Source organism: Pantherophis guttatus, chromosome 1, assembly GCF_059756535.1.
Source record: "Pantherophis guttatus breed Tessera chromosome 1, ASM5975653v1, whole genome shotgun sequence".
Taxonomy (NCBI): domain Eukaryota; kingdom Metazoa; phylum Chordata; class Lepidosauria; order Squamata; family Colubridae; genus Pantherophis; species Pantherophis guttatus.
The window spans coordinates 210,452,706-210,472,731 of record NC_142063.1 but is presented as its reverse complement, the minus strand read 5'-3'; the positions used below and the strand labels follow the sequence as shown (position 1 = coordinate 210,472,731).

Genomic DNA, 20,026 nt, shown 5'->3' with positions numbered 1-20,026 from the left:
AAAGGCTATTATGATCAGAGTATAAAACAATCCCAGGTTCCACAAGACAAGATCAAATTCTGATCAATCTTTCTAAAGTGCTCATGTGTTATGTAATATATTGTTCAATGGCGCCTAGACATTATTACATCACATAGATATCAGCTGTGTAAGTAGCTGGGAAGTTTGATCGTGTAAATATGCATTCAAATAGGTATAAAAGAGAGTGGGATGAACGTAACTGAAGGGATACCAGTCACATAAGCTAAACCTTCTTGGGAAGAACACAGCATTATCCTTCCTTCTTCTCTCATCCAAAGCAACCACGACGTCTACATTGGCTCAGCCTGAAGGAGCTTTATAAAGAGAAATGTGAACATAAGTCTGCTTCCTAGCAATCTGGCTGCCATAGGAATGGTGATTAGAAATTCCAGAAGAAAAATGTCAATTTGCCATTGAACAGCAAAAAGACAAAACTGAACCCTTCGATTTGCTTCTTCAAAGATAAAGGGGTTGTGATTGAGCTTCTGGGCTGTTTGTGAATTTCCCTCTGTGGCAGTCAACTTTTGCATAAATCTAATTCAGCTCAGGCTCTCAAATGTATTTATATACGTTGGTATGTAATAACACGATCAATCAATGGCAGTGTTCCTAACAGTTGATGGTAAGGTCAAGAAAGTAGTGGAAGTGTTCAGATCCCCCAGGAGGTTTGCTTTGCTTTGAGCAGAGGCCCTTCCAAGTTTGGGAAATAGCCACAAGACTTCACTTCCCTAGCAACCACAACTTCTGTGTATGTGCATATGTGGATTGCCTCCCAAAAGCCACTGCTTATGCAAATTAAGGCAGGACAAGTTTTCATTGAGTCAACCTGATGCTAATTCTTGGTACAGAGGGGAAACTAGGAACCTTCTCCAAAGTTATGACAATATTCATTTTTTTTACCCCTCACTCTTTTTTCTAATTTACCAACTTTTATACCAGAGACACCCAAACTTTTTTTAGTCAAGGACTTTATTTGGCCTTTCACAACACATTCCAAAAAGGGGAGAATACCAGAACAAAAAAAGAAACGTTTCACCTTTAAACCGAAGGACAATTTAAATCAAAGTAACTACATTTAACATTATTTTTCTCTCTGGATTTAATGATGTTCCTCTTCTGTTTCCCCAAAGGTTGCCATTTGAATGCTGTTTTGGAGGCCTCTAAGGAAGTGGCATCCATAGCTTTGCTTGGCCACAGATCATGCCCTGTGATTGGGTCTACCATGCTTTGAATACAACTAAAAAGAGGTGCTTTGAATGCCTGGGAATGCAAGCATTACAACTTCCCATTACTCACTTTTCTGCTTCTAGACACACAGTCTGGTCCTGCTGGTGTGGCTGTTTGAATGAGTCATACATAAGTGATGTGTTGGGACTTCTGAATCTTCCAAAGTACCTCTTCCCAGTCAGATTCAAAGCATGAGCATCCTTTTTGTGCTTTCCTGCTCCAATGCTCTTTGGGATATGAAGAACAGATCTCTTGTTAACCAAGGGCTAGGAGCAATAGCATCTACTCAAGTTAAATCTGGTAATGATGCTCTTCTGGCAAATCCCGAATGATTTGGAAGACTCTTTCAGACACCAGGTGTTGCCTTTCCCAGCTAACTGCAATTTATACTGTAATAAGAACTGAGAACAAAACTGATGGGGGCTACCAAACTGTCACCATGGAAACAATTGCAGGTATGAGGCCCAGAAACTAATAAAGACTGGTTTTATTGTGCATGTCTAGGGGAGACTTCAAAGAAGTCTTGCCAAAAAGAGAAGGCCTACAGGGCACAAATTGTCATGCTAAGAAACAGACATAATTGTTGTACGCCATTATGCTAGTCGCAGTTGCAATGATTTTGTATACTCTTCTGTATGTTTAATTTGTATTTTAAAAAAAACTTAACAAGGAACTGTACACTACAAATCTGTGTCTGCAGGCTTACAATGATATCTCTGGCTCAACTACAGATCATCATAGGCTAGGTATGGTTTGGGCTATGGCTCTCCAAAGGCCTAGCTCTTGGCCAAGCTTCTGGGAGCTGTAGTTCCAATATCTTGAAAGGCAACAAATTGATCCCATTGTGAACCGGTAGTAAAGGTAAGTAGGACCCACCCGTATTCTGAACCAAAATGGAACCATCAGTGTAGTCTTTCAGATCAGATCAAAACAAAATTATAGAACTGCCAGAACAAATAGCAAAACAGTCAGTCCAAACAAAAATAAAATAAAATTGCAGGTATATACATTAGAATTAATGAAATATCATCAAACAGGATCACTGCAGCAAGTAATATCAATAACAAGGAGACTTTCTTGACTAAGCTGTTGGGTAAAGCATACATCAACATACCAGCATACATGCCAAAACATCTACAGATAATAGTTCCTATTTAGGTGGCCATGGAAGACCTTCTAAACTGAAGATCAAGAAGCAAGAACTACACGGACATGCTACATAACAGGTATTGAACTAGAATCTGTTACTGAAATTTGAACGTAACTGGGAATGGGAGGAAAATCATGCATTTGAAAAACAGCATATATTTACATTTGCATGAACACTTACGTTCTTCCTTTGGCATAAAAAAAGAGTGAAAATAAATCTTGCTTTAAATTATATCTTTGTGCACAATTCAAATCAAATTATAATTGTGAAAGGGACATCTGAAAATGTATACATAAAATGCTTACTGCGATCCAAAGGTATGCTTAGATGCACATAACTGCAACCAGAAGCCACTTAATTTATGGCATGGTTGCTCAAGCAGAGATGACTTGATGGGTCAAAATGAAGATGACCAGGATTTCTTTCAAGGGGATACTTCATCTGAAGTGTTAGCAAATCAAAGCCCTCCTGTTTTTGATAATTGAAATATACTGCTCAAAAAAATAAAGGGAACACAAGCAGAAGACATCCAAGATCTGAATGAATGAAATAGCCTTATTAAATACTTTGTTCTTTACATACAGTAGTTTATACACTGCTCAAACAACTAAAGGGAACACAAAAGTACTGTATGTAACGAACAAAGTATTTAATAAGGCTATTTCATTCATTCAGATCTTGGATGTCTTCTGCTTGTGTTCCCTTTATTTTTTTGAGCAGTGTATATCTCTAATATTCAGAAGGAATGGAAATACTGTATATCTGGATAAATTAGGATCACCAAACAATACTGCAAAAGAAAAAAAAGGAATAATGGAACAAATGTTAAATCATCATTTGGAGTTTGTAGCAAGAAAGGAAGATGTTCCATAGGAGTTGAGTTTCATGGAGTTTTCCACTGAAATAGACTATGAAACAAGTCTTCAGAGGACGCTCCCTCTCTCTTTTCCTGTTACAGGGCCTTTAGCAGATATTTAAAGCCATTCTAAATTCATTTAACCCACAAAGCTATTCCTGGAGGGGAGGGGTATTAATTGAGCCATATTCTGTTTGAAAGTCTTCTGCTAAGTAAGCTTATTTTTGAATAAGGGGTTATGTGTCTAGAGAGCTGAGACTTACAGCCACATTCTGAAGCGAAACCTGACACACAAGATAACAAGGTCTGCTACACTTTGTTAAACATTGGGAGCAATTCCAAAATTCATAGCCTCATGTGGAATCAAGCAATTCTTTAGGACTGATGAGGGAATACTACTGGTACAGTAGAAATACATTCATGCCAGTGAAAAAGCATCAGAATTAAACAGATACAGTCTGACAGTTTTAAAAACCTAGTTGTAGTACAGAATGTTTGATGACAAATATTTTGTTGAACATTTTTTAGTTTAGGAAAAATACTATAATTTCAGAGTTTAGCCATAAAGACCTAGGTCTTAATACCCCAAAGTATTAAATAGACTGAAGAAGCCGCTTTCAATAATTCATGAATATGAGTCCTGTGTCTATCACAAAATCCACGTTAAATGATGCCAATTCAAAAGTCCTAAAACTGCATGCTTTTGAGATTTCTTAATCTGGCAAAATATTATAAAAATTAGAATGGAGTAGGGAAGAGGGAGGAATTATGATATCTGTAGTCCACAGATATAGCATAGGAAAATATCACATTCAAAAATAGGCTGTACCTAGAACAGTAGGTAGATCTTCAGTACACAATAAATAAGGAATACTAAGGAACCTATCTATAGCATTTGACATCTGAATTATAATGATATAAAATTCAGGCTTTTTCTTGGATCTGAATTAAAGATATTATAGATACATGTCCAATATGTACAGTGCTGCAATGAAAATTATATTGCACAGACAGGAAAAAAGCTTTGCAATGAATTCAACTGAGTATCTCAACTAGTAGCTCAGAAAATTCTTTGCTTTGTCTCAAGGGAAATACTTTATATAATATCCAATTCAGCAGAATAATATCAATAGAATACATCTTAATGGTCTGTTAACAGTAGCTTCTCAGATCTTTACAAGTGATTTGTGAGATTATATTCAGATGTGGATATTATATTTACCATATTCTATACCACAGTGATCTAGAAAGTTTAGTACTATCTTTCCTATTATAAATGCTTTGTATGACTGAAATACTGCACCATTGGCATGCGACTGACAGTTATACATTGATAAAAAAATACAATATAAATGTCAAAAGTAATAGGATACTGTATGTCTCTGATCATTTTCTGTAGCAAACTTCAAATAGGCCTATGCCATTAATTTCTGAAATACTTTTGTCAGGGAAGGAATAAACAGATTTGACAACCTGCTTATGATTTTGTTGAAGTGGCAGAATAATCCCTGCATTTCTTAACAAACTACACTATAGAAGGAAGTTAATAAAATGTCTAAATCACATGCTTACTGTATTTTTTGGAGTATAAGAGGCTCCAGAGTATAAGACGCACATTAATTTTTGGGGAGGAAAACAAGAAAAAAAATTCTGCCTCTGCCTACCAGCATCCATCAGTATTCATCTGGCTAGCGTCCTTGCAGCAAACAGCCTGGTCGGCTTCATCACATTATCACAGCCTGATTCAGCATGAGCAGCTGATTGGTGGTTGGATTGGCCTTCTGGAATACCGCCAATCAGCTGTTCTGGGCTGTGGGGATGCCACAGCCCATCGCCGCCTCTATGCGTCGCATTTTTGGCCTCCACGTCGCATTTTTGGTCTCCGCACGCTCCGTTTTAGACCCGTTCCAGGCTGTCAGGATCGGCACAGCCCATCGCCGTCTCTGCATGTTGCATTTTTGGCCTCTGCATGCTCTGTTTTAGAGCCATTTCAGGCTGCTAGGATCGCCACAGCACATCGCTGCCAATTGCCACCTCCGTGCGTCCCATTTTCAGCCTCTGCGCATCACATTTTTGACCTCTGCATGCCCCGTTTTTGGCCTCCATGCATCGCATTTTCAGATGGTTCCAGGCGCCAGGGATTGTAGCCGCCGCCGATCCCTGCTACCTGGAACTGGCTGAAAATGCGACGCGTGGAGGCCAAAAATGGGGCATGCAGAGGCCGAAAAAGTGACACATGGAGGCAGCTATCAGCTGCTCAGCCGTTGATGTGCTGTGGCAGTCCCTACAGCCTGGAATGGGTCTAAAACAGGGTGTGCAGAAGTCGAAAAGATGGCAACATTTGGTGTATAATTGCGCCACAATTTTCACCCACTTTTTTTGGGGGGGGGGTAGTGCATTTTATACTCCAAAAAATATGGTATATCTTTATCCTTCAGAACAATCTTGCCTTGGCTATAATTTGTATTTTTTTCTATGTGTTGCACAAAATGTCCATGAAACGAGTATTTTGAAGACTCTTAGAGGGTGATTAGCTTCCAATTTACAGCAAAGGTAGAGTAATTGCATTTTATGATGACCACTACATAATAGAATACCTTTGCAAACGTTAGTTAAGACATAGTTGAAACATGAAAGAAACTATTGTTCGGTTGGAAAATACAAAATATAAAATCTATGCATAGAAGAACAAAGAAGCTGATTTTACTTTCAGGCAAATCTTGTTTTTTTGAAGTTTTACAAGAATAGTACCCAGAATCAGAAAGTAAGAACAATATTTTATATATTTTGAACGTTCCCTCCCTCTTTTCTCAGTTTTCTATGAAAATCAGTGTTTTTCTAAATCTGATACAGTAGAGAGTAAAATCCATAATATGTAACTTCCTTTGTTTTATCATGTTTATGATTCCTTTCCTGTTATTTTGTTTGTCTGCTTCTCCTAAACAGGCAAAAATTAAGGTATGCTTAACAGCTTATAGTTATATTTTAAGCAGAAATTTAAAAATGTAAATTCATCAACAATGTATAAAATAATAATAATTTTCTAAATAGATTATACTTTCCAATTTCCTACCTCACCACCACCATTCAATATTTCTTGGTGGAATATAAGTTTAACAAAATAATAATTGTAGACGATGGCCAGGCTGAGGCCAGGGGAGGGGTCAAATGCATCATTAGTCATGAGTCCCTTTGTGCCCACAAGAGATCTAAGTCCAACCCTTCTTGATTTCTGTTGACTCTTATCTACTGCCAATTTGCCTTCACCATTAGCAGTTTAGATTCTTGTTTAGAGATAGCATGGAATAAACTTGCACTCATTTGAACAACCCTGGTTCTTGATTTCTTGCACCTCACAATAATGGATCATCGACATTGCCATACCTGGTGACAGCAGAATCAACAAGAAACAACTTGAAAAAGTCACCAGATATCAGGACTTGAGAATCAAACTGCAGAGACTCTGGCATAAATCAGTGCAGGTGGTTCCAGTGGTACTTGGCACACTGGGTGCTGTGCCTAAAGACCTAGGAAAGCACTTAAAAATAATTGGCGCTGACAAGATCACCATTGGTCAGCTGCAGAAAGCCACCTTACTGGGATCTGCTCGCATAATCCGCCAATACATCACACAGTCCTAAACGCTTGGGAAGTGTTAAACTAGTGATTTGGGATACGAAATCCTGCATGGTTATCTCGTTTGCTGTGTATACTGTTATTTTTGTGTAAATAACAACAACAACAACAATAATAATAAAAAATAAAAATACAAAAAATACAAAAATACAATGACTTGCAGATCCAAGTTCAATGTTTTTGGAAAAAGAAATCTGTTGTTATATCAGTCTTCATTGGAACCCTCGGCATGATACCTACTATCAACCTGATAGTTTACAAAAAAACCCAAAAAACATTCTGCCTGGTATTATTCTTAGACATTATTGTCAGGCACAAAAAATCAGGAAGCAAGGTGGTTCAAATAACTACAGATTTATGTTAACACCCTCTACAAGAATCTGAATTACTAACATTAGATCTCTGGTCTTCTCCTACAATTACCTTAATAATTTTAATAATTTTGATTAGGACTCAAATTATTAAGTTTCCACCAGTCTTAGACTGTAATCTGACTGTAGATTACTCATACATACAGAAAATGGAACCACACTAAAAGTAAACTCAAATTGGTTGAAAAGTAAACTTTTAATGACAATAGAGAAATTAAATTAATAACCTTCCAAACAGCATCACATATTAAGTATCTTTTTCCGGAATTTCCATGTTACACAAGATCATTAATTCTATCTAACTTAATTTTTAGTTATATCTTAGTTATACGATTGTGTGTTATATGATTATTTATTATGCAAAAAACAAAACAAAACCCTGGAAAATATATATTTATAGAATGTTGTTTAGGAGTCACACTGAATGCACAACAGCTTTCTGAAGTGCACTGCCATATGAAAAAGGTACTGATAAAATGGAAACCAATTCAAGAAATGGTTAAAAATGCACATTACAGTTTCATACAGCACTGAGCAAAGATGAACCTGAAGCATATTTTTCCACCTTTTTCTTCAGCAAGATTTCCAATTGAGCAATCATATTTGAGGCATCAATTGCAACTTGAAGAGTCTTCCCATTTAAATCCAGTGCCTAAGAGAAGTCAGAGATGCACCGTAGGTCTGGAGTGCAGGATGTGTTCCTTTGAAGGCCATAAGGAGTGAACCTGCCTCAGCAACAAAGCCTTTTTCCTGCAGTTGTTTTGCTATTTCGGTCACATCCCAGCGTCCTTCCTCTTGATTGGTGATCATATAGTTAACAAGGTGAGAATAATAAACTGTGGGAAGGCATTTCACTATTAATTTCTCATCCAGGAGCAAAGAAAGAAATTCAGAGTCACAGTTGGAATCATCAACCTGGACCAAACGAAAAAAGAAAAAACATACAGTGATCATTATTTTTGAAAAAATGAATATAGAGTGGTATATTTGAATCACAGATGGAATGATAAGCCACTCAATTTCCCTACTTCTCTTTCACCATCACTGCTTTTCCTCCTCTGTTGGATAAGAATCCATCCTATATTCTGAAAGTGCTGCAGCCTACTTTAGTCAACTGGATAAAAGCTGATAATTAGAGAAATATGCCTTACTTTGTTCCCCAATAGGAAGTATGGATGGTAGAGCCCAGAGGTGGGTTGCTCTCGGTTCGCAAGAACTGGTAGTAAAAAATTTTAGAAGTTCGGAGAACCAGTAATAAGATTGGCTGGCCACGCCCCCAAACCGGTTCCCGGCCTGGTCGCCGCTCGCTTACCCCGCCCACTGTCATTGCCCGCATGCAGCCCCGGGACTCCGCCCTTTGCCAGCCAGGAGCGCTGCCACCAGTCGCTCCCATGCACCTGGCTGCCTGCCTGCCTGCCTGCCTCATCACCACCACCATGAGGAAAGGCCCTGAAATTGCACTGCCTGGGATCCATGCTGCAGGGAGAAGCCAGGTATGGCTGTGGGACGCTGCCCGGAACTGAGCTCGAGGCTGGCAGGAGGAGGAATGTTGCCTCTTAGCCAGCTCAAACTGTCTGCTGCCGAAGCCTGCCGCCATCCCCTCTCCCCTACCAGCTGCTCCTGTGGCGAGAACCGCTGCTGCCAAGGGCAAGGGGGCGATGGTGGCAAGGATGGGCCGCCGAGGTTTCCTTGTCTCCCTGCCTGAGCAGACTTCTGGCATAGCCCCAGGCCTCTGGAGGGAGGGAGAGAAGCCCTGCCTGCTGCTCCTGCCACTGCCACCCCTTTGCCTCCAGCAAGAGTGGTTCTCATGCTGCCGCTTCTCTGGCAGCACCAGGAGCAACTGCCAGGTCAGAGAGGGCGGGGCAGGCTGTGGTGGCAGGCTGTTCTTGCCGGGTAACAGACAGGCTGCTCCTGGAGCAGCCAGGAGAAGCAGAAGCTACCAGCGGAGAGACAAGCTGCCCCAGGAGGACCGGAGGAGAGTGCAGCTTCTCACTCATGGAGATCTACCGGTGGGGAAGTAGGCGCGGTAAGAAATGCGTGAGCCAGGAAGCAGTTATGCTCCCTGGCCGGAGAGGGTTGCACATTCACTCCAGCAACGTGATCTCGCTGTTGCGATCTTGTGAGATCCGGCCATGAATGGTGTGAATGGGTTTTAATGTTTTAATTTTTAAATGTTTTTATAATGGTTTTTTTAAAAAAATGCATTGTAAGCCACCCTTGTCTCTGGACAAAGGCGGCATATAAATTGAATAAATAAATAAATAATAAATACACACAGCATGAGAGGTTGTACAGAATCTGTTAGTGTAAAGGAGAGCAGGTAAAAATTAATAAACACTTGTCTTCCCCCTCTTCCCCCTCATTTGAATGGAAGCCTCTACTTCAGGGGTGTCAAACTCACATTGTCATGACGTCACATGACATATCGTGACTCTCCCTCCCTTCGCTAAACCGGGCCACAATTTTGACACCCCTGCTCTAATTGATCATGGTTCCTGCTACTACCCTGTTCCCCCCAAAATAAGACATCCCCTGATAATAAGCCCAATCGGACTTTTGAGCGCATGGCAATAAGGCCAAGTGCTTATTTCAGGATTCAAAAAATATAAGACAGGGTTTTATTTTCGGAGAAACACGGTATGGAAAAGTTTTGATCTAATGCTCTGAATGTAACCTGAGCAACTTTCTATGATATCCACTAGCTATTATGCTGGTAAGAAAATGTGCAAGCTTCTCTGCTTGATGTTATGAATTAATACAAACCACAGTTTCATATGATTGCACACAACTTCCGAGATTCATGCATATTTACTAGATAACAAGTATTGTTCCTCGAGTGCACTTGGCATTAGGAATAATATCTTTTCATTCAGATTTTGAGCTGTTGTACTACCAGAATGGCTCATTAAGTTGAATCCCACAATCAATTGTTCACCTTTAGATTACAGTGGTAAAACTGGCTTCCAACTGAAGCAGAGGCTTTGAGAACAAGAACAACAGGCTTGAGTGATTTGCAAATTGCAGATCATATTAAAAACAAGATGGCCGTGTTCCAATATAAGCAATCTATATACTTCATTTAAAAGCACTTTTGCAGAAAGTTAAGCTGTTTTAATAGCACGAAAAACCTTCAAGTTTCAAATCCAGATTTTAAAAACCCCTAATAAAGAGGCAATTAAAGTACTCTAAGTGCTATATACAAATTGCCTGTTCCATAAATGCAATTTTGGAACATTAAATTCTAAGTATATGAGTGCACTGAGTAAGACAAATGATATTTGTCCAGTTTGTTTATGGTGTTTGAGAAATAAAAAAGACAATGAATTGTTGTTTCTCAATATGTTGATACTTCTGAAATATAACAGCTGCCACCAAAAAACAAAAACAAAAAAAACCCGCCATAGCAACCAAAATATCTTGCACCCTCCATGGCTGAAAAAAAAAAAGAAAGTTTCGGTTGACCAAAATGGACTAAGGAAAAGGACAAAGGGTTGAACCATAGATTTTATTAGAAAATTGAGTTTTAAGGCAATCAATGTATAAAAATGGGAGAGATGGATTTCACAGCTTGCATTATGCTATAAAAACTCAGATATTGCAAGGCATTTTCTCTCGATGCTTCCAGGTGTGTGTAACTTTCTGACAACTGGTTTACTCAGATCAATATCAAAATACAGCGAAAACAGAGGTTATGATTTAAGACCAGTTTGAACAAAATATGCAATCTCTTATCTCTTTCCCAAATTGGAGTTACATGTGGCAGCTATTAGCCCACAACAAAACACAAATTGAGTATTTCTTTCATTTTACTTTGAGCACTTCATTAACTCATTTTATCTCTCATCTGTTAACACCCCAAAGTGGATTAGGAGGGAATTTAATGGAAAGCAAAGAAGGCAGCATACACAATCTCATTGCCTGCTCTAAACCCCAATTTTGGGATATATCTGAAGGAAACCACCTATGATTTGGAGAAGGAAGCAAAGTGCTAGCAATATTTAATTATGACTACTTTGTTGCAAAGAAACAGGCTGCTTTTGCTTTTAATTGTGCTACTGCTTTCCTTTATTCTCCCCATATATATTTAAAGAACATATGAATTAATCCTCTGCTACACTAATTTTCTTTCCATTAAAACATGTTAAGTGGAGGGCAACAATTCCCAATTTTGTGCCGTAAAGTCAGTAAAATTCTGTGCTGACATTTATTTGAAGAAAACTTTTTCTAATAGGTTTTTGATATATGGGTGAATCTCCAAACCTATCATCTTATTCTCTGAGTACTGTCTGTCTTTGCTGTTTGGCAAAGTGGCTGGCCACTTGTCCCAAAGATTTTCAGGAAGCACCTTTGGGATAACCATAGCCTGGATGATTGAGAATCTCTAAAGGCTTTTATCTATACAATTTGGGATGAACATCCTTTGAATGGTGTGGGAGTAGGAATGGATTTCCAGAGGGAAAAATTGCAGACTACAGGAACCAGGAGCACCACTCAGGTGACCCTGAGGTAAACTTCCAAGTGCTTCAATGACCCTCTAAAACAGGGGTGTCAAACTCATGACCTGAGGGCCACGGCCAACCCCATTTTAGTGAAGGGGCAAAAGGTTGTGTGATATGTGACGACAACGTGATGACTTGACTTTGATACCCCTGCTCTAAAAGGATGCAGGTTACCAGCTGTCTGCGAGGAATATAAATCCTTCTATTTCTCACTATCCTGCCAAAGCTGAAGAAGCTTCTTGCATGAGAAGTAAAACACCTTCAAAAGAAAAAAAACAAGAAACTCTAGTTGCCTCCTGAAAAAGCACTTTTGGGACAACCATGACCTGGATGACTGAGAATCTCTACACTCTTTTGACTGGTCACTTGTTAATTTCTGCACACACACACACACACACACCCATTGGAGTGTAATATGCAGATACACATATGGAAACAAAAGTATCATGTGTAAATGTTTATTGGCAGGGAAAGCGTGGGAAGACTTTCCAGGACAGGCTTAGTGTGAGTTTAGTGTTTAGGGCTCTTTGAAATATGAGTAGGGTGGGAGCCATTACAATTTCATTTCACAGGGTGGGCGTTGCTATAGAATGGGCAAACTTCCAGCATCTATACGAGTGGATTGTTTACAATTTCCAGCATTTATACAAGTGAATTGATGGGACTGGAGCAGGCCAACTATGCTAGGTCAAACCAGCTGGGCATACTGACTGTGGAATTCTGGGAGCTCTGCAGTTCACCCATCTTAAAGTTGCCAAGTTTGAAAAACACTGGGTTAGTGTTTCTCTTTTGTTGGATATTCTTTTTGGATGGTTGTTTTTAACTTCAAGGTGAGTTTTTCCCCCCAAGTAAATATGGTCCTCCAAAATGGCAAGAGAAGCTAACAAATTTCTTCCTATCTGTTTAATATGTTTCAAATGTTAAATTAGTACTCTGATTATGTCTAAACTGAAATGACGTCAAATGCTGCTACTATTTTTTTAGGATTTTAAAGGCTGATGCTTAGATTTCTCGGATCTCGGTAGTCCAAAAAATCCAGAGGTGGGAGAAGTGTTGCTCACTAAGTTGGAGCAAAAAGACAGACTTTTACCTTTAGGTCATTTAGATGACAGATTTATATACACAAGATTTTAAAAATCACAGCATAAAACAACAGTGAAAACCAGAAGGTACAGGAGAACCATGAAAAGTGAGTGGTTAGCATTACGGGTGTGCAGACAACTCAACATTTTTAGCATTAAATACCCATTTGCTTTGTTTAATTAATGAAGAAAAATTTCTGCTTTTGCAAAGGTGACCCCGGGCTTAATCAGAGAGACAAATGGAAGCAGATGCAGACCAAGAGCAGGAGAGACACAACCGCTAATGACCTTAGCTCAACAGGTGAATGCTGGCGATCTGGAATTATGGCATAAGGCATACGTTTATGGAGAATGCCATTGGGAAAGAAAAATACTTGGGACATTTATTAATTTAACCAATTTAATGTTAAAATAGCCACAGGACAGTAACTGTTTCTCAAATGTGAACACAAAGCTTGAACCAAACTGTTATAGAAAAATCAAACAAATCGCCAAAGAAGAAAATAGACTGCTTTTGGGTCATAACTCAAGGGGAAGAAAACAAGTTAAATACTGGAACTATGCAATTGCTACTTGAGCATATTAGCCCTCAACAAATATATCAAATGCATGAAACTAAATCCATTTTCATTTCTGCAACATTCTGCTTAAAAGTGTTCTACTTTAACAATTTATCTAAAAAACAACCAAACTTACCAAACAATCTTTAGAACTCTGGAAATTAATAAGTACTACTATATAAAGAGAGCACTAAGAACAATGTTAGATTAAGACAAAATATTTTCTACACAAAATTTCCAGAAAGTATAAATATAGTTATGAGCATCAGGGAGAATAATAAAGACTAAGCACAGCCTCCTTTCAAAGAAAGCATAAAGAATGGAAATTAGTTTATCTACATATATTTGTTATGCCAAACATATGATAGAAAATGTTTGAAAGCTAGTTAAAAAAAGTATGCATCAAAGTAACATGCAAAATTTGGGAAATATGTTGACTAACAGTCACACAGCAGGATAGGCTGTTTTTGTCTTTATTTAATCAACTAATGGACCCAGGATGTTACTGCAGCTATGAAGAGGCACTGATGAAGTACACAATGTTAGCTGAGATAATGCATTTTTAAGTCAGTGAAGCTTTCAGTTCAACAGGTGTTTTCCTATCTAACAAATATACATTAGAGTTCAGGAATTTGAAATTGTTTATACAATGCAAAACAGATAAAATTAATATGTGAAAATGAATATATATGAGTTTATAGACATTGACTTCACCATGAATACCACCAAGTTTGTGGAGTAAATGATACAATTTCAGTATTTCCATCTTGGTTTCTTTTTGAGTTTACCACAACAATCCCTTCTTGAGTATGAATAGAAATAATCGTAATTTATGACCAATCTTATTGATTCAACAAATAAAAGATTCAAAAACTGATTGTCATGGCGGCATCACATGATGTATCAGGACTTTTTGTCCCTTACCTAAACCGGGCGTGGGCCAGCGCGTGACTCATCCGGCCTGTGGGCCAGGAACTTGACATCCCTGGCAAACCTAATATTCTGTCAATTATTTATACTCGAGATTCATTGTCAGAGATGAACAAGTTACTTCTGATCAGGGAAATACACAGAAACAGTAATCTGAAGGTGGATAAAGCAGCAAATACAAGGGTACTGCAATTTCAGAAAAGCTAGGAAAAGAAGCCAGGCTTTTTACTGCAGGCAGAAGCAGCTGAAATCCTGTATCAGCACTTCCCCCACCATTATCTTTTTAAATGTAAACATCCATAAAGCTGTCAGTATTAGACAACAAATGGCTAAATAATATATCTGATCAGCAAGCGAGCACTGCATTTCTTCTTGCATATCTGTGGTTGTGAGCCTTGCTAGGAAAATCAATAGGCTCTGATTTTGCTTTCCAGATGCTGGTTATGATTCTCGGGTGTAATATAAGCAAAGGAAAGCAAAGAGCTTTAGGAAACAAAAGAGCCATGCTTAAATGGAAAAACGAGCTAACTCAAAAATCTTGCCTGGCGACAGCATCTATTATTCAAGCACCATATAATGTAGCTTAAACTAGGCAAGAACTGAATTGTAAGAAAATGGTTAACACCTGAACAGGAAAAAAAAAAGCCTCCAAAGAGAAAGAAAAATCCATCCAATGAGATTCTTGAAATGTTATGAGCCGTTAAGTTTATGCCAATTATTTAAGTAGTGTAAGAAAATTTATACATTCATTTCTCATCAGAGACATGGAACATCATCTTAGTCCTTCAGCCAGACAACTATTTATTCTTTTCCTTGGCTCTGCGTTTTTAAAAGGGAAAGAGAAGAAAATCCCTCCACCGCTTTCCTGGCGCTACTTCAAAATGGGGATGTATAAAACAGTAACCCATAAAAGAAGTATGGGCAATGTACATTATCTGCAGCAACACACACACACACACACACACACACACACACACACACACACACACACACACACACACACACATATATATGATCTCAGATTCTGTATATCATTTATATTTATGCTGTGTGTCTACAATGGAGCTTTTATACAGACACACACAGTCTCCATTGTAGATACACAGCATAAATATAAATAGTATACAGAATCTGAGATCCCCTAAGGTTAATTAACTGTAACTTCTATAACCCTAGCTGGCATGGTTAAAATGGTAGTTCAGAACAACAGGTTCTCACCTTATAAATAGGTAAATACTATGATCAAGTGGCTGGTTTACAGATGTCTCCCTATATGCCATATATTCATATGAAGACATAGTGGTCTGGCCAGGAAGAAGCAAATTGTTTACCTTTATAATTCTTCAAGTGTTAGAAGCCAGAATTTGGTCTGCTCGAATAAACCAGGAGCTTCCACATGAAGGATACACAAAGGATCCCCTGAAAGCTGGCAACGAATTCTAATATATACAAAGATGAAACTTGTACAGGTATTCCTCAACTTACGACCACAATGGAGCCCAAAATTTATGTTGCTAAGTGAGATATTTAAGTGAATTTTTATGACCTTTCTTGCCACAGCTTGTTAAGCGAATCACTGCAGTTGTTAAGTTAGTAACATGGCTGTTAAATGAATCTGGTTTCCCCATTGATTTTGTTCTTCAGAACATTGCAAATAGATGATCACATGACCCCGGGATACTGCAGCTGTCATAAGTCAGTTACCAAGCAACTAAATTTTAATCATGTGACCATGGGGCTGCTGCAACAGTCATAAGTGTGAAAAACAAATTGTAAATAACTTTTTTCCAGTGCTGCTGTAACTTTGAATGGTCATTAAATGAACTGTTGTAAGTTGAGGACTACATGGACTACTGTGCTTTGTGAATCATTTCAAGCCTTCCAAATATTTTGCTCGGCCCCCGACAACCATTTTTGTAGTAAAATTTAATAAGATTTCTGTTAATTGGATGCTACTAACTCATCAAGTTATCTCAAACCATACCTACTATGCTCAGTATATTCCAGTCTACACAGAATTGATGACAAATTGATTGTCTAAGCAAGGCCTGTCAAATTGGTGGCCTGTGGGCTGGATGTGTCATGCGCATGCCATACCCACCCCAGCTCTCCAAAGGCAAAAAACGTCATGATATCTCACATGACACGATCGAGTTTGACACCCATGGTCTAAGCCATACCAGGTATAAAGTATTTTGTTATTTTGTTAAACAAGTGGCTAAAGAGATGACGTTTCTTCTAATTATTTAATATTATTAGTCTTAACCATCTTGAGCATATAAAATGAACTCTTAGTCCTATATCAGGGGTCCCCAACCTCTGGGCTGAGGCCTATTTGGAAATGGGCCGTGCGAGAGGTGGGCCGGGGCACATGGCACACAGCTCCACTTGCACAAGTGATGGGTTGGCACACATGTCCATGCAGAGCTCCGCTCGTTTGAGCAGTGGGCTGCCGCTTGTGTTAAGTGGAGCTGCACATGTGCATATCAGCCCACCATTCATATGGCCCAGTCCCACCCCCCACCCCCCCCACCATAAGCTGGGCCACCAAGCTGCAAAGGTTGGGGATCACTGTTCTATATAGTTCTATAGATTACATAAAAGCTTTGGAAAGATATAATAGCTATATTACACTCAAGAGGACTAGCTTCCTACATAATGACAGAAGAACTAATTTATTACCTCCCAATGAGGAAGAATGGCTAAATCAATTACCTTAGCAATTGCTGTTATCTGTTCCAATGCCATGGAGTGTAGATCTTGATCTCTACTTTCCAGAAGTAGCTTCAGGGAGGGCAGCAGAAGAGATTCCTTCAGGAGCAGCAAACACAGGCTTTTTATGCACTGAAAACAAATAGAAAACCTGGGTGTAAATAGTCAACTGGAAGACCACAACTTGCACTCTCCTCAGAAAATCCTTTTATCAAGTCCAAAGTGGAAACCTGATATCTTTTAAAGCAAGCAAATAACCAAAAGCCTCTGGTGAAAATTCAGCCTTTCAGGAAATGTAAAGAGTGAATGAAGCAAAAGACTGAATTGTTCCAATGACTTGAAAATTCGCTTTATGAGAACTGCATAGAGAAAAATTAAAGTATAAACATTTTGAAGAGATGCCTTCTGTCCCTGAAGAAGACCATCAGTTGTCACCTAGGGCCACTGCTGATAAAGAGTTTCAGGAACCAAGCTCTGTGTTGTGTCCTTACCTTATTTTATCCCTACTCATTCATTGAACAATTAATGTTCAAAAAGTCTCAGGAAATGAAGCTGCATGTTAAGTTGTCGCCATCCATCCATCCAATGGTACTCTCTTTCACACACAGATACATACAAAATCTGAAGTACAACTGAGATTTGGCATACCAAAGGATTTTCAACAATAGAAAACAGACTTTCATTCCAGAACATTTTCATATATTCATATTAATAAAATAAATGTTTTAATAGCAATATCCAGTTCCACCTGTGGGATTCAAACTTTTTTACTACCAGTTCTGTGGGTGTGGCTTGGTGGGTGTGGCATGGCTTGGTGGGTGTGATAGGGGAAGGTTACTGCAAAATCCCCATTTCCTCCTGATCAGCTGGGACTCAGGAGGCAGAGAATAGATGGGGGTGGGGCCATTCAGAGGTGGTATTTACCGGTTCTCCAAACTACTCAAAATTTCCACTACCGGTTCTCCAGAACTGGTCAGAACCTGCTGAATACCACCTCTGACCTGCAGTCACTTAGCACTGTGGGAAGTCTACCCCAGGGGGACAGTGTCAAGGACTTCATAGCACCAGAAACCTCAGAAAACAGTGCCAAGAGACTCAAGCCAGCCCTTCCCCCTTTAAGAAAACCCGCAAGCAAAAGCACCGGCTGAAAGGAGCATTTAAATGGAGCTATTAAGACAAGGGGAATCAGGCTAAAAATAACTCACCTGGAACTTCCCTTTTCCTCTTTCCTGGCAGAATTAATCTCCAGGATAGGAAAGACAAAGCTCCGGGAACAGGATTAACCCATTAAGGCAGGAAGACAGGATCCAGGGCAATCACTTTAACTAGAGACACACAAATAAACTCATCAAGCTGCAGGAGCTTCAAAGGGGAATTAAGCATAAAAGGCCCAGAGTCACACTTCCAAGGCTGCTTGCAAGCCAGGAACGCTTGAGCTGTGTCACTACTTTTTTTGCCTTCCTGAATTAAAGGATCCCTTTTCTGGCAGCTGCTTCCATGTCTATTTTTTCTCAGCATCACTGACTGTTCCCCAGCTGGGAACGAACCAGGCAAAGTTCTTTCAACAGCATAATACTGCCTGAACAGCTTCATAGTTTCAAATTATGTTTTATTTTATTAAATTTATTTATTTTATTAAATTTCTATACTGCCCTTCTCCCGAAGGACTCAGGGCGGTGAACAGCCAGAAGATAAAACACAGAAATACAAAATTTAAAATAAATTAAAAAGAATTAAATAATTTAGGCTGAATTTTAAAATACCCCATAATTAAACAGATTAAAATTTATGTTTAAAATTTAAATTTAAAAGAGGAGATGATTTAGGCCAGGCCTTATCCTATTAGATATGATCGTCATTAATTATTTGTCAGGAACATCCTTTAAAGTCACAACATCTGGAAAATGGTCATACTGAACAGAAAATATTTGAAAAATTAGTTCAATTTTAGTTCAGAACAAACAAGCTTTTCAGGAGAGGAGAGAAGCTAAAAAGAATCCAAATATCCATAGCTGGCATGTGACTGTAGCATAGTTGATAAATTTTATTTTTTTTATTTAAGAAATTTATATGCTGCCTATCTCGCTATCCAAAACAATTTTAGGCGGCTTACAAGAAATCCAACAAGCGGGACTTCCGGTTTGCTAGCTTCGGCGACGACGGTGCCTTTTTAAGGACCGCCAGCCCCGCCGCCTGTAGAGCCGCTTCGCGATCGAGAAGCGGCTCGAAAACTCCGAAATCCTGAGGATTGAAGGAGGAGAGATAGCAGGGTACAGGTTGAGCCCCTGTAAGCCCCCAGGGAATTGCTTCTGGGGAGGAAACAGGCGCGGCTCCCTTCCAACCTGCGGAGACTCCGGGCGGCGTGGGACGATTCTGCCTTCTGCAGAACAAGCCGGCTGCAGCAAACGTTTAAAGTGAATGGAACCAACCTCAACAAGCAGCGGAAATATTAACTTGAACCCTGAAACTTGAAAATCGCAAGTATTAGTGCTTTGTTGACTTTTTAATTCAAGAGAAAATACGAGCGAGTGAAAGTGATTTGAAAAAATATGGCGCCCAGCACTAGAGCTAATGAGCTAGTGAGAGTGGATTTGTGAAGTCATCTTGCTTTGCTACAAAGTTATAAAGTTGCTACAAAGTTGCTTCGTTTGTAATAAAGAGAAATAAGAGAAGAGGGGGAAACAAGAAAAACTCTTTTTTTAAAATCTGACTTTGCTTTACTCCAGTTTCTATTTGATTAAACCTGGGGGACTTTTTTAGAAGTCTCTGTGGAGGTGGAAAAGGAAAAGGGACTTTCCTTTACAGAAAATCTAGCTTACGTGGCAGGATGGCCTCAAAGAAGCAGGAAGGAAAGGCAGCAGGGGGGGGATCCCCCCCACACAAACATGAAACGCAGCTTCCCCTTGCTCAACAGATACAGACTCAGAAAAAAGATTTTGATATTGAAAATTTAAAAGAATTTATTTCTAAAGCTTTGGATGA

General features: G+C 39.1%; 1 protein-coding gene across 2 annotated transcripts in view; it reads right to left on the bottom strand.

Annotated features, from left to right (window-relative positions):
- Nucleotides 1-7,438: 7,438 nt before the first annotated feature.
- NBAS (NBAS subunit of NRZ tethering complex) overlaps nucleotides 7,439-20,026 on the bottom strand; it is a 152,099-nt gene continuing 139,511 nt past the window's right edge. For both annotated transcript variants that reach the window (XM_034432128.3, XM_087882370.1), the window contains 2 exons: nucleotides 17,048-17,176; nucleotides 7,439-8,176 (listed from right to left, as the gene is read on the bottom strand). In XM_034432128.3, coding sequence (XP_034288019.2) covers nucleotides 7,901-8,176; nucleotides 17,048-17,176 — 405 coding nt within the window. In that variant the 3' untranslated portion in view covers nucleotides 7,439-7,900. The remainder of the gene's footprint in view (nucleotides 8,177-17,047; nucleotides 17,177-20,026) is intronic.